The sequence below is a fragment of the Electrona antarctica genome (assembly GCF_951216825.1).
Source record: "Electrona antarctica genome assembly, chromosome: 23".
Classification (NCBI taxonomy): Eukaryota; Metazoa; Chordata; class Actinopteri; order Myctophiformes; family Myctophidae; genus Electrona; species Electrona antarctica.
Genome location: NC_136804.1, coordinates 14,485,989 through 14,499,758, shown reverse-complemented (window position 1 = coordinate 14,499,758; position 13,770 = coordinate 14,485,989). Strand labels below are relative to the sequence as shown.

Below are 13,770 nucleotides of genomic sequence, written 5' to 3'. Positions count from 1 at the left end.
TGCACCCCCATCAATCACAGTGCATGTCTGGTCTTAGTGGGATGAACAAACAGAAGAATGGCTTTAAGCACCTTAAGCTGATCAGCCGCTATCTCATCTACAGTTAAACAAAATGTGCATCAGGGTGCGTAGTGCTGCCCACTAGTGTTCACCCATAAGAAGTGCATCTGTATGTACCGGCTCTGGTCAGCTGCGTTTAGTTTAGACTTTGTTTATAGCTGTTGTCTAAAAGGGACATTTTCAGCACAAATTATGGCGTTCAACTTGTTTTGAGTATTGGCATGGCAATCTACAGTCAGTGTATACAAATGTTGTAAAAAAAGAAACAGCCATATATATATATATATATATATATATATATTATTTATGTCATCTGTCGGGTGGAAATTTTATATGTCCAAAACTGTTACTTTTCAGTATTCTAAATCAAAAGTAGCAGATCTACAAGCTGGAGTCGTGTTTCGAGCTTGCAGACCTGCTGCTTTTGATGCTTTCGTGTAACCCTGTAGTCTGATCAAGTGGGGCGTTAATTTACAAAAGAAACACAAAAGGTTATGGAGATAAGAGGTTTGTGCCCAACAGTAACGATACATGGCAACATACCGGTTAGGATTTAGAGGGCGGTTGTACAATCGGCCGCAGGTCTTAATGTGTTAAGGCAAAAATGCTGACGAAATTTGTTTGAAAATTTCCTTTTTAGACGTCTGGAGAACAGAGACCAGCAACAAGATCGACAACCAGCACTACCTCAGTGAGTATTTAAAGACCAGTCACTAAATTCTGTTTTGGGCTGTTAACGTCGTCTTTGTCTCCAAACAAGGCTCTCAACTGACACACTGGACCAGAACTACACCATTGATGCTGTAGTGAGAAAACGTTGGAAATTCAGAATCAAGTTGATTTTTATGTTCTGGCTTTCAGTTAATAATTTAGAGGTGTAAGTGAATCGTGTTGATAAAAACTATGGCTGCTGCTGTGCATAATCTTTGGAGCTGCTAAAGTCCCACTGTCCTACGTTGAGTGCTATTATATAGTCCTATTTAGAGTATTAAGGTAGCTCTCCACCAAACGGACTACTTCAGATTACTGCTGACTGACAGTCGAATGAAGTCGGGAGAAGGTGTGTCACTTGGAAGATGTGATCATTCGCTTCCTACAGACTGATATGGTACTAAAAATAGCCTATGGACTTGATGTCTTTTTCAACAATGAATAAGCCCACTAGCCGCTGCTATCCGACAGTCGAAAGGCTTTGGACAATTCCCTACATCTTGCGACCCGACGCAACATTTTAGCCTCCATCCATTCAACAGCAGATTTAACTGTGTACCCACCACCATTCAAAGGCAGATTTAACAGTGTACCCAACACTCATTCAACAGCAGATTTAACAGTGTACCCACCACTCATTCAACAGCAGATTTAACAGTGTACCCACCACTCATTCAACAGCAGATTTAACAGTGTACCCACCACCATTCAAAGGCAGATTTAACAGTGTACCCACCACCATTCAAAGGCAGATTTAACAGTGTACCCACCACCATTCAAAGGCAGATTTAACAGTGTACGCACCGCCCATTCAACAGCAGATTTAACAGTGTACCCACCACTCATTCAACAGCAGATTTAACAGTGTACCCACCGCCCATTCAACAGCAGATTTAACAGTGTACCCACCACCATTCAACAGCAGATTTAACTGTGTACCCACCACTCATTCAACAGCAGATTTAACAGTGTACCCACCGCCCATTCAACAGCAGATTTCCAACACTTGCCGACGTCGGTGTGGTGGAGAGCTACCTTTACAGTCTTACAGTATGTAGGGTCCCTATAGTCCAGGGGTTCTCAAACCTTTCACAGGTAATCCCTGTAAATACCTTTTTCATCCATGGCACCTCTGAATGACATTGTTACTTTATAGTAGAGTGCCACTGAGGTCCGTTTTACAAACTATGGAGGGTCTAGGAGGTGGTTAAACTGAAGTGATATTGATCAATTCCGAATAAGTATTCAGCAGCACCCCTGGACTTGCATCACGGCAGCCACTTTGAGGACCCCTGCTGTAGTCCTATGTAGGCTCCTAATGTGATACCGGCATGTTGACCTCAGCTAATCACTGTGATGCTTTGAAGGGGGTTGAGAAAGCTCTGTTTGAAGTGCCTGGCCCGGACCGCACTGATTGGCTCATGCACACAGCCACACACACACACACACACACACACACACATACGAACCAGCACACACAGCACCACGCCAGGCACGGCCCTTCATGTCACAGTAAAGAGGCTCGAGGGGCTGAGGTACTTCTGTACACAATCACCTGCCTCAGCGTGTTGTCACCCTGTCACCAAGCGCTGGAAACAAGTGACCTTAGATGCCCCCCCCCCCTACACACACACACACACACACACACACACACTGTAACAATGACAAAATCCCACACATTATTATTATTATTCGGCCTGTCACAATCATTCCATAATCGGAGTTATTTGATATAATCACGATAAGCTTTCACATAATCGTCATAATCATTTCACTTAAAAAAATAGTGGAAATAGCAGATCTGCATGTTCAAAATACGCTCATTTCCACTATTATTGCTTTTGTTTTAAGTATAAAGCTGTTAGACATATATTAGTTATTTTGTCATAGCTGCCCTGTGCAACTTTTGTTTATAAGTCCTAAACAGAATGTATTTTGTTTTATTCGTAAGTGTTCAACGACAGCAACGCAATGAAATCGTTAATCACAAATATTTGAGTGGCAATTAATTGTCAAGTAAAGTGTCATAGTCGAGACAGCCCTACACATGACATGTTTCTAGTTAGGTTTCTAGTTCACTTATGTTTGTACTGTAGACATGAGTATTACAACAAGGACATGTGTGCAGGTTGCGGCTGGTGTTACTCAAACGTTTCAGTGTTACATATTTAACAACTTAAGCCCTATTTTAAAACAAAAAAGTGAGTTGTGCTCTAAACGCATCTCCAGGACATAATGTTAGTTCACAGTCTTAGGAGCTCCTGTGTTTGACCTTCCTGCCTGGACCAACACGGTGACAGCTTGCAGGGCGGGACACAAGTCACGTGACCCCACTTGCACACAGCTGGCCGGCCGGCCGGCCGGTGGGTTCAATCAGGCCATTGTTCACAAATGCCGTCTCGTTAACATGGCTCCCTGACTCAAACCTCCAAGCCTGTTAGGAACGCTGGGTCGAGTCGCTGTTGGACAGAGAGACAGAGAATCCACTCGGATCTCACCAGTGATTCAACAATGCTTTTTTCCCCTTTTTTTTTCTTTAAAGAAAAGTCTAATGTTCAGAAGTCTATAAGAGGTCTGTCTGTCTGTGTGCAGGCTGTGTCCCGAGCTAATTTTGCAAACCACTGGACTGCACTTTATTAGAAAATAAATCACAAAAGTATAGAACTACTTTTAGATTTTCTCACAGTATTTATCTGTGGAACCAAGTCAAACCAAATGTCCTACAATTCCAAGTGCTCGTCCAGGTGGGGGGGTACCCAGTTCACAGATGATTATTTCGGGGGGTCGCGGCCTGAAAAGGTTGAGAACCATTGCTTTTATTTATTGTTATTGCACCAAAGAATGCTGTGACGTTATGAGCTACAGGCTCTTCCTCGGACGTTAAGCTTTTAACGTCGCAGCGTTCCTCGGTGCAATAAAGCATCTGTCGCATTGGAGCCTTAAGTGTGTGCAAGCACAACGTGTACTTGTAAATCAGCTATTTTCAGCCAATGTTCTCCTCAGAATAAGGGTTCAAGTGGTTAATGTAATAAAAAAAAATCCAGTCGCACAAGAATGTGGTTGCCCCCCCTGTAGTAACTCTTAGGACCCCCCTGTTGAAGACTCATGGTCTTAACAGAAAAAGGCTTATAATTAGTCACATTGATCTCCTTCCTTCCTCCTCCTCCTCAGGGCTGGTCCAGATCCCAGTGAGCATGTACCAGACCGTGGTCACCAGCCTGGCCCAGGGCAACCGGCCGGTCCAGGTGGCCATGGCGCCCGTCACTACGCGCATCGACAACACTGTAACGCTGGACGGACAGGCCGTGGAGGTGGTCACCCTGGAGCAGTAGTAGTGAGTAGTGACCGCTCACCTGGTTGGCTGGCGGCTGGACGTCGACGTCATTTTCCATTTGGACCCGACCAGGGGGTATCAAATGGACCCCTTAGCCGCTCTGTAACTCTTCAGTGTGTACAAACCGAACCAAAATGTGGTTCCTTCCATTTATACAATGTCTCGGTTAACATTTTACAGTGTAGATTTGGGGTTAGGGTTAGAAAACAAAATGGAAAGCTTTCGTATCAAATGGGAGTGGTTCTCAAAGCGGGGAGCCAGGGGTCCTTGGAGTGGTTCTCAAAGCGGGGAGCCAGGGGTCCTTGGAGCGGTTCTCAAAGCGGGGAGCCAGGGGTCCTTGGAGTGGTTCTCAAAGCGGGGAGCCAGGGGTCCTTGGAGTGGTTCTCAGAGCGGGGAGCCAGGGGTCCTTGGAGCGGTTCTCAAAGCGGGGAGCCAGGGGTCCTTGGAGCGGTTCTCAGAGCGGGGAGCCAGGGGTCCTTGGAGCGGTTCTCAAAGCGGGGAGCCAGGGGTCCTTGGAGCGGTTCTCAGAGCGGGGAGCCAGGGGTCCTTGGAGCGGTTCTCAAAGCGGGGAGCCAGGGGTCCTTGGAGCGGTTCCAAGGGGTCCCCAGCAAAAGTAGTTGCTATAGCATCACAATCATTTTAACCTATATGTCCTTGGCACGAAAATGAGAATCACTGATTCTCTTTAGTTAGTTTAGTTAGCTTAGCTTACACACAGCTATGAGGCAATATTCCCTCTACTGTACATGGATTTAAAATGCATTTATTTTGCTGATCGTAATGATACTTTTGTATCAATGTAAATTAATGTAAAATGGAATTGAGTACCGGGAGAGGCTGAGCTCTATATATAAGATATTATATACAGTATGAATACAATCATACAACAGAATTAAATGAAATGGCGTCCTCTGCTTTTTTCCTTGTATACGAAAAGCAGTCTCTCCGAAATCCGTACAAAGTTCATTTCTTTTTTAAATGTACCGATACCATTTTAGCTCTCTCGAAACCGAATCCAATACTCATAACTGATACAGACTAGCAATCCGATAAGTGTGTAATTAAAAAATTTGACTAGGACAGTGGTTCTCAGAGTGGGGTCCAGGGACTCTCAGGGTACCTTGAGGGGGTTCCAAAGGGACCCTTACAGGTCTGTAACTCTGAGAGTGTACAAATGGAATGGTCCATTTGGTTCCATTCGTACACTCTGAGTTATGGTGGTCCTTGTAATTCAAAAGGGTTGAGGACCACTTATCTAGTGATAAATATAAATGAAAAGGTCAGGCAGTATCGGCAGCTTTTCCGATACTGCTATCGGTTTCGGAACAACTATTTATCTTTCAAATACTCGAGATAAATTCCGTATGGGAGAAAAAAAAGAAAACGCAAGGAGGTTTCGTGGAGGTTTCGCGCTCACACACATCGGAGATAACAGAGTTTCTTATAGGCCCAACAGAATTTCTGAAAGAACACATGTGGAAACGAGTAGTATTGCAACCCCGATCTGCACTGTAAAATCCTCCTTATTTAAGGGTCCCTTTGGTTCCATTTGTACACTCAGAGTTACAGAACCTGTAAAGGTCCGTTTTGACCCCCGGATGGTCTGCTAACCTGACGTTGAGGAGCAGTGACCTAATGCTCCCATCGACTCCGCAGGAGGAAGGAGAAGGCACAACAAAATGGTCGCCTTGGAGATTTTTTTTCCCGCCATGGTCATCTCTGTACAATGTAAAATATATTTTTTGATGTACATCTTGCAGGGGAAATACAAAAAAATGGACAGATTTATCAATGCATTGTGTTTACTATGTAAAGATATTGTGTTTTTCTTTTATTATTTTTGGTCATTTAGCTGCATTTCCTAGATTTGTGATGTTGACAATTATTGTGTTACAAAGGTTAGAATATTTAGTATTTATTTCTTTACGCTTAACCCTTCTCTTAAAAACATAACGATGAACCAAAAACCCTGGAGATAAAAGCCACCACTGCTTTACCCCTTGGGTACCTACCTGCCACTGCCTGTTGTCACTGTCCTTATGTCCCTGTCACTGTTCTTACGTTCCTGTCACTGTCCTTAGATCAGTGGTTCTCAAAGTGGGGGTCCAGGGAACCCCAGGATTCCTTCCTTCCGTTTCAAATGGACCCCTTACAGGTCTATAACTCTGTGAGTACGCTCAGAGTTATGGGGTGGTCGTTGAAATTAAAAGGTTTTGGTGAGAACCACTGTCTACTTGGACACCTGTCCTTAGCCACACCCATCGTTCTACGGAGAACGAATCAGCCCTTTGGTTTACCGTATAGTCCACGGACATGTCGTGATGTGTTGAAGACTCAGGATATAATTATTAGATGGTGTTTTCTACTGCTGGATTGCTGAGCTGACCGTTTTGTCTAGGTCAATTTATTTACCAGTCATTTGGTTGGCAGAGCCCCCCCTTGGATTATTTTTTGAATTTGTATGTCACTTGCAGGAATGGGTGGTCTGCTTCGTTTTGTAAATCACATAAAATATAAAATGTGTCGTATTTATGATGACGTTGACACAGGACAGTTCTTCAAATCTTATGAAAAGAGCAAATTGGTTGTCTCTTGAACCCTCTCACGTCACAGGTGTAATGAATCACCAAGCATCATGATGATAAAACCTAATAAAAATGACTGCTGTTGTTCACCTATCATGCCGTTTTGTCCTTGTGTTAACTGCCATTGTTACTAGGTGCGGATGTAAAAAATATATACTCAAGACGATATCACCATAAGTCCACGATATGATATTGTTTTGCTATTTATTTTGTATTATTTATACATTTCCATACTTTCCCTGCCAGCTATTAATACAATTACGGTATTAACGGTAGACCGCAAGCATTTTTCCAGTGCAACCCTTATTTTGAAGGATCCACAGGGCCCCGCTTTCGCTTTCAGAGCACACAGTCCTATCGTGACCATCACTACTTTGGCTATGGGCCGTCGAATAAAGGTTGTTTAGACCAGCGACGGCGAGGAAAGGAATCTGTTAAAGGCATTTGAAAGGAACAGAAACAACAGCAAGTGGATGTGTGCGGCGATCAGGATGGTCAGTTTACTTCATCACCTAGCAACCCAATGCTAATGTAAGTAGCATTGGGTGTAAGTAACCACTGATAAAGGACCATAAGACATCTACGCCAATGACGGCAAAAGTGTTTTAATAGACACCAAAGCAAAGAAGAAGATGGTCTAATCTAAGACTCCTTGGTTCTCGTCTTCAGCTTGCATCAGTTCACTGCGTAGATCTACACCAATGGTGGAAAACAGTAGGATTTGAAATGACAGATCTATGCCAAAAGCGGGGATTGTGTTAAGTATCTTTAAAAGCATCTACTTTTGAAAACTTTTTACTTTGAATACAAAAAGTGCCATAATAACCTTTTATATGCCGAGTCAACTTTATAATGTTGATAGACTTAATTTCCAGAGTATTTTTCTACAACATCAAATGGAACCTTAGAATTCCATAGACGTTCATATATCGTCTTTGCGCGGCGTTTCGAGCAAGTTGTGGATCTGCTACTTTTGATCCTTTCGTGTGATGCTGGAGTAGGATCAAGTAGGGCGTTCATTTACAAATAAAAATAATCACACCCGTGTGAACTGAGTGGTGTAATATAGCCTGTCTGACGTAATGAAATCATGTCTGACGTAATGAAATCACACCCGGGTGAACAGGGTGAACATAGCAACCATGCTCATTTTTTCTGCACAAACAAAGCCAGTTGTAGGAGTGGTTTACACCACTCAATGAAATCACACCCGGGTGAACAGGGTGAACATAGCAACCATGCTCATTTTTTCTGCACAAACAAAGCCAGTTGTAGGAGTGGTTTACACCACTCAAAAAACAAAACAAAAACACAAAGTTTGAATAATGGAGATAAGAGTTTTTCTGCCTGGCGAGAACAATATTCTCTCCATTTTATACACCCACCCCACCCCACCACTCAGCCATGATGACAGACATGGGCCTGGTTACATCATAAGCTGTGTTGGCCCGCTGCCCCTCCCCCTGGCTCTAAAGCCTGGGATTTGCTAGTAGAGGCCTTCTGTTCGGTGTTGCCATGTCAGCTTATAAACTACTTTGGGGTTATTTTTTGCTTGGGGGTGGGGGTGCATGTTTTTCTAAAGTGTAGTTGCTTATTTGGGTTTGCTTCAATTTTTTTGGTTAGGTAATTAAACCAGTGGTTCTCAATTACTTTCATGTCATGTTCCCCAAAATGAATATGTATTTGTCCCTAAACCCCATCTGAGAATGTTTCGTGCCAGGGAGCCCCGTACCAGATTTGTATTTCAAAAATCAAAAGTGTGTTTGGAAATGGCAGATACAAGCTACGCATTTTGAGCTTGCAGATCGGCTGTTTTCAAATTGCCGATGTATAGAGCGCCCCTGCCGCCCCCTTTCATGACAACGCCAGGCCCAGGAAATGAATCCCAATGCATTTTTCCCATAGACATTTCAAAACATATTTATTTAAAGACCTTTTAAGCGTCGTACGAAGCCAACTCTTGTCGTGACAAATCATGACAACACACACAATATTTTGGACCAAACAAATAATTACCTTGTAACCTGCCGTTTTTTCTACTTTCTAATTCTTTGTTTGGCCCGAAAGATTGTGTTTGTTGTCATGATTTGTCACGACAAGAGTTGGCTTTGTCCGCGGCATAAACGTCTTTAAATAAATACTTTCTGAAAAGTCTATGAGGAAAATGAACGGGGATTTATTTTCGGGACGGGACGGGGACGGGGGCGGGACTGCGACGCTCTATACTGCATATAAGTCTCTCGAAACTGTTGACTCGCAACAATAAATTCAAAGGAAAAGAGGGCGCTGTTTTTCCTTTATTTCGTGACAATGGTTTCTCAGATTGATAGTGTATAGGTTTAAAGTGTGCATGTGGCCTATTATAATATAGGTTTTCCTAGACGGTTGCTTATTTCTCTCGCAGAATCTGGCAACAGTGCTCCTGTTGCACAGAGAGGGAGAGAGAGGTCTTAATCCGTCAGGCGTCAGTGCATGCAGCTCTGGTCCAGATTACAGCAGGAGAAGCAGGTTACATTTTGCACGGAATTGAAACGTCTCGTTTCCTCCTTGTTTCATGTGTTTGCCCCCCTGCTGGCCTGGCCAGCACGACACACACACACACACACACACACACACACCACGTGCATCCTTAACACCGTTGGCTTGCGATTCTGTCTTATTCTCGGAGGCTGGCCCTGGTTTAAGCAGGCCACCCTCCCCCCGCCCTCTCTAGCTATGCGTCTAGGTTTCAGGGAAAATCAATGTGTCCGTATAGCAAGACTCTTGGCCTTGTCCGTGGAACATTTTAGATTTTTTACATAACATTATAATGTTCTTATTTTGATCATATCACCTAACCTTTCATTTGTGTGTCGATGGCAAAAAGCACATGGTGTCAAGGTTGACGTCACGACGATTTAGTCGTTACGTCATCTCCTCTTCAATAAAGGCACCAACGTGCCAGAACTGTTCTTTGACAAATTATGTTTTCTACTGAGATTATATCTAAGATAATATCCTAACCTTAACTTGTTCTTTGAACTCCTCCACCTTTCCATCCGAAGTCCTATCAATTCGGCTAGCCCCAGTCAAGACTCGGCTCTTAACAAAGTTAGAAGTTCCGATCATAGTCAGCAACCCCCGCGCTTGTGACCACGGCCCATTATCAACCCCAACACATGGTGATGACCCCTGGTAGGTTTAAAGGGCCACTTCACCCCTTTTGCAACCAGATCTTATTTTAATGATGTTTGGGAGACACTTTCCTGGGCTTTATATGTGGGTAATTTGAGTTTTTAGATATTTCAGTATTTCAAGGTGTCCATGAGCTCCATGATGTCATGGACACTGGGCTCACTTCCTTCCTGGACTACAATTCCCATAATGCTTTGGTGCACTGCTCCTCCTTGTAGATAGGGGGAGGGCTGTCTTACTGAGACAACATGTAGTCCAGGAAGTAAGTAAGTAAGTACAGGTCGATTTAGTTCCATTTGTATACTCTCTGAGTTATGGGTGTCCTTGAAATTAAAACGTCATCTATGAATAAATACAAATTATTTAGTATTTTGCATAGAGCGCCGAAGTCCTGACGTCACTCGCTCGTCCCCTCGATTCCCCTGGTTCACGGAAATAATTTCTCTATGGAGAATAACATGGGGTCATCTTAAAATCGTTTCATATAAGCGGTGTGGTCCAAAAATAAACAAGCTGTCTCTGCGTTATTGTCAGGGAGGTGTCTCTGTATCGTTTGCGACCGTCAGTCACTCATAAATGATACAGTCTGTTTCTAGCGAAAATGTGACTAATTCAGAAGCAGTAACAATAGCGTTCCTGCAGTTAGTTGATTCTTCATATCCATATGAGTGAAGCGGCCTGGATGATTTGTTTATTTTTCAAACACACAATAAAAAGTACATGAACCTGTGGAATTGCGCCCTCTACCGATATTGACGTCAGACTTCGGTGCTCTATTAGTAGTTGTCAAAGTGCAGCTACAGTACATGAAGTACAATGAAAAGTATAGTACAGTACAAGGGTATAAAACCGTAGTGCAACATCAACGCATAATGTGTATTTTAATGGTGCGTTCACACGGGCAGATGAAACTATGCAAAGACGTTGTTAGTTGATTTGGAGCAGCTACATGCATCGTTGCGCCTTTGCAACGTTATGTCGCTGGCTTCCTTTTAGACTGCATCGTTTAATCTGCCCTGTGTGAACGCAACATAAGACATTTAACCTCTTCAACCGTCAATACTTGACCTTTCTCTGTACTTGGTTCGCTCTTTTTTCCCTCTACACTACGCTTTGAGGCTATAAGCTTGTAGATCTGATTTTTTTATTTCTTTTTTTGGCTAAAGTTCTCCTCAGAATAGGGATGCTGGGGTTCAAGTGGTTGATAATATATATAAAGTCCTATCACACAAAGCTTTGGCGGCCCCCCTGTAGTAACACTGACGGCCCCTAAGGGTTCCGGATCCCTTGTTGAAGACCTGTTCAGTATGATATTAAAATAATGTGCCTGCATTGCTTCTGCATTCAGGTCTGTTTACACAGAGGCCCCATATTGCAGGTGACAGTGTGTTGTATGTAGCCGACATCAATACAACACCACGCCCAGTGAGTCATGCACCTACTCCCAAGCATCAAAGAATTCTGGGCCTGATTGGAAGCTTTTAACCCATTAAAACCGGGAAAGAATCTGTCATTTTAGATTTCAGCTATGTTTTTTAGGAAACTCTTAGGATGGTGAGTTAGAATGGTGGTTCTCCAAAATAGCAAACAATAAATTGCAGATGTACAAGCTCACTGCACGTCACTTTGTGCCACGCTGCAAGCTTGTACATCTGTTATTTTTGGAACGTTTCTGAAAAACCTTTGAATACATTTGAATGTTTTTAACACACATCTTCTCTTCTGGGAGGGTCCCTGCAGATGGGGGTCCCTGCAGATGGGGGTCCCTGCAGATGGGGGTCCGCGGCCAAATACATATCAATTTGGGCGTCCTTGCCATGAAAACATTTGAGAACTACTACTGGCCTCATCGGGCCTTAGCGGGTTAAACAGCGGACAGGCTGTGGCGGTGAGGGCGACAACAATATCTTTAGGAGTGGAACGTCACTGGACACAGAGGAGGCAACACGTATTGACCGAGGAGCCCCTGAGTGAGGCTTCAGTGACCCGGTCTCCACGGGGGGGGGTGTGCGGGGGAGTGTGCAGGGACAGCGGGAGAGAGAGAGAGAGAGGTTGGATGTTCTTGTTGCGTGGAGTGTCCTGCAGGCCAGCTCGTGGGCAGAGCTTTAATCTCCACTAATCGTTTCTTAATACGCGTATCCCAGGACCCACATACCCCCACCCCTGTCCCCATCCTCATCCCCGCTTCTCTGCTTGGGGTCCGGACTGGAGGTCTGGAGTCCCCCCACTTTGCTCTGTGTACATGGGGATAATCTCCCACGCCTCGTTCTTCTTAGCATGTGGGCTGGAGACACTGATTGAATCCGACCCTGCACGTCTGCACACAAGATGGTCTCTGTGACCCCCACCTATTTCACAGCATACTGTTAAAGGACCATGCTTTAACCATTTTCAACCTGTTTTCATATAATTGGTCCTAACTAATGCTCATGATAATATGTGACCATTTCTGACCTAGTCATTGAATTTTTTTAGATTTTCGTTTTTTCATGTCATATGAAAGCAGGGAATCATAGCTTCAAATTGACATTGATATTGGTTGTTCAGTTTGACACACCAGTTTTGGAGATATGGCTTATAGAGTCTTACAGAAAACAGCGAGTTGAGAAAACAGGCTTGAAAGGTTCACTTCTGTGGTCTCTAACATTACACCTGGCTACATGTTTAAGCATTTATTTCATATTTACATGTCGATTTCAGCTCTGACATTTATTTCAGACATGCTCTAGTAAGAGTCTGCCTGTACTATTATATTATATATCTATTATATCTTTATGAATAGAAAACATGCAGTTTCTAAACTTTCTATTAGCTTGGATTCGATGATGTCACTGGTATAGTCGGGATTCCGAGCTGTCCACAGCCCTCCTCTGAGACAGAAACTGTGTGATATTATAATGTGCATTAGTGAGGACCAATTATATGAAGATATGCCGACAATGGGTGAAGTTGTCCTTTAAGATCGGTGAGAGGATTGTGTGCTGAACTGTGGCAAACAATCCATCAGAATCTATTGGAGTGGTTCTCAAAGTGGGGTCCGACGGGGATCTCTCTATTTTATACTTTGGCTATTCAAAAAAATACCGATCTACAAGCCCACAACACAGTGTATGTGACATTTTATGAGCTTGAAGATCTGCCATATTCAAAGGATTTAGACACAAATCTCTCATGGCCAAATACAAATCATTTTTGGGGCTTGACATTATTTTGTTTGAGAACCAGAAAGATTCATAATCCAAATGTTGATGTTCCTTAAGAGATGGATTATCTTCCATCAGTGGTTCTCAACCTGTGAGGCCGGAGTTGGGACCCTCAGGGCGTCACACAATTCCACGTCCCCAGATGACAGTATAGTGGCAATTTAAATGTTTAATACCTAAAAAAGAAAAGAAAAAGACCATTACTGCATCAAAAGTAATCATCAAACTATATAAAAACAGGTCAAACATTGGCTGATATAAGAAATGCCAAGGCGTTTTGAGCTTGTAGATCAGCTATTCTATTCAAGTGCTTGTCAGGCAGTTCAAATATGATTATTTTGTGGGGTCCTGTGCAGTTCAAGGATGATTATTGGGTGGGTTGGGGGGGTGGTTGCTGAAAAGGTTGAGAACCAACATAATTGAATAATAAGTGATCGACTTTAGACTGCGTTGCAATGCAGTGCTTGTTGTCTTTCCGGCATCAACAAAAAGCAAATTGCTGATGATGATGCACACGGTCGGTCTCTCACAGGAACAGCGGTCTAATGATGGCCTTCCTTCTCACCTGCATGTCCACCTCCAGTCCAGACACTGCGTAAGAGCGACGGCTCTTAATCTCATTCCACTAATGCTCTGCAGCCCTGCATTAGAACACAACACAAGCACCGCTCTGTCTGAGTCCAACGCAAACCCTCCCAGAGAA

At 43.5% G+C, this 13,770-nt stretch overlaps 1 protein-coding gene across 5 annotated transcripts in view; it reads left to right on the top strand.

Annotated features, from left to right (window-relative positions):
- Window positions 1-6,783, top strand: part of nrf1 (nuclear respiratory factor 1) — a 33,999-nt gene extending 27,216 nt beyond the window's left edge. For all 5 annotated transcript variants that reach the window (XM_079493899.1, XM_079493902.1, XM_079493900.1 and 2 more), the window contains exons 14-15: window positions 701-751; window positions 3,943-6,783. In XM_079493899.1, the coding sequence (XP_079350025.1) occupies window positions 701-751; window positions 3,943-4,103 (212 nt within the window). In that variant the 3' untranslated portion in view covers window positions 4,104-6,783. The remainder of the gene's footprint in view (window positions 1-700; window positions 752-3,942) is intronic.
- Window positions 6,784-13,770: the final 6,987 nt, after the last annotated feature.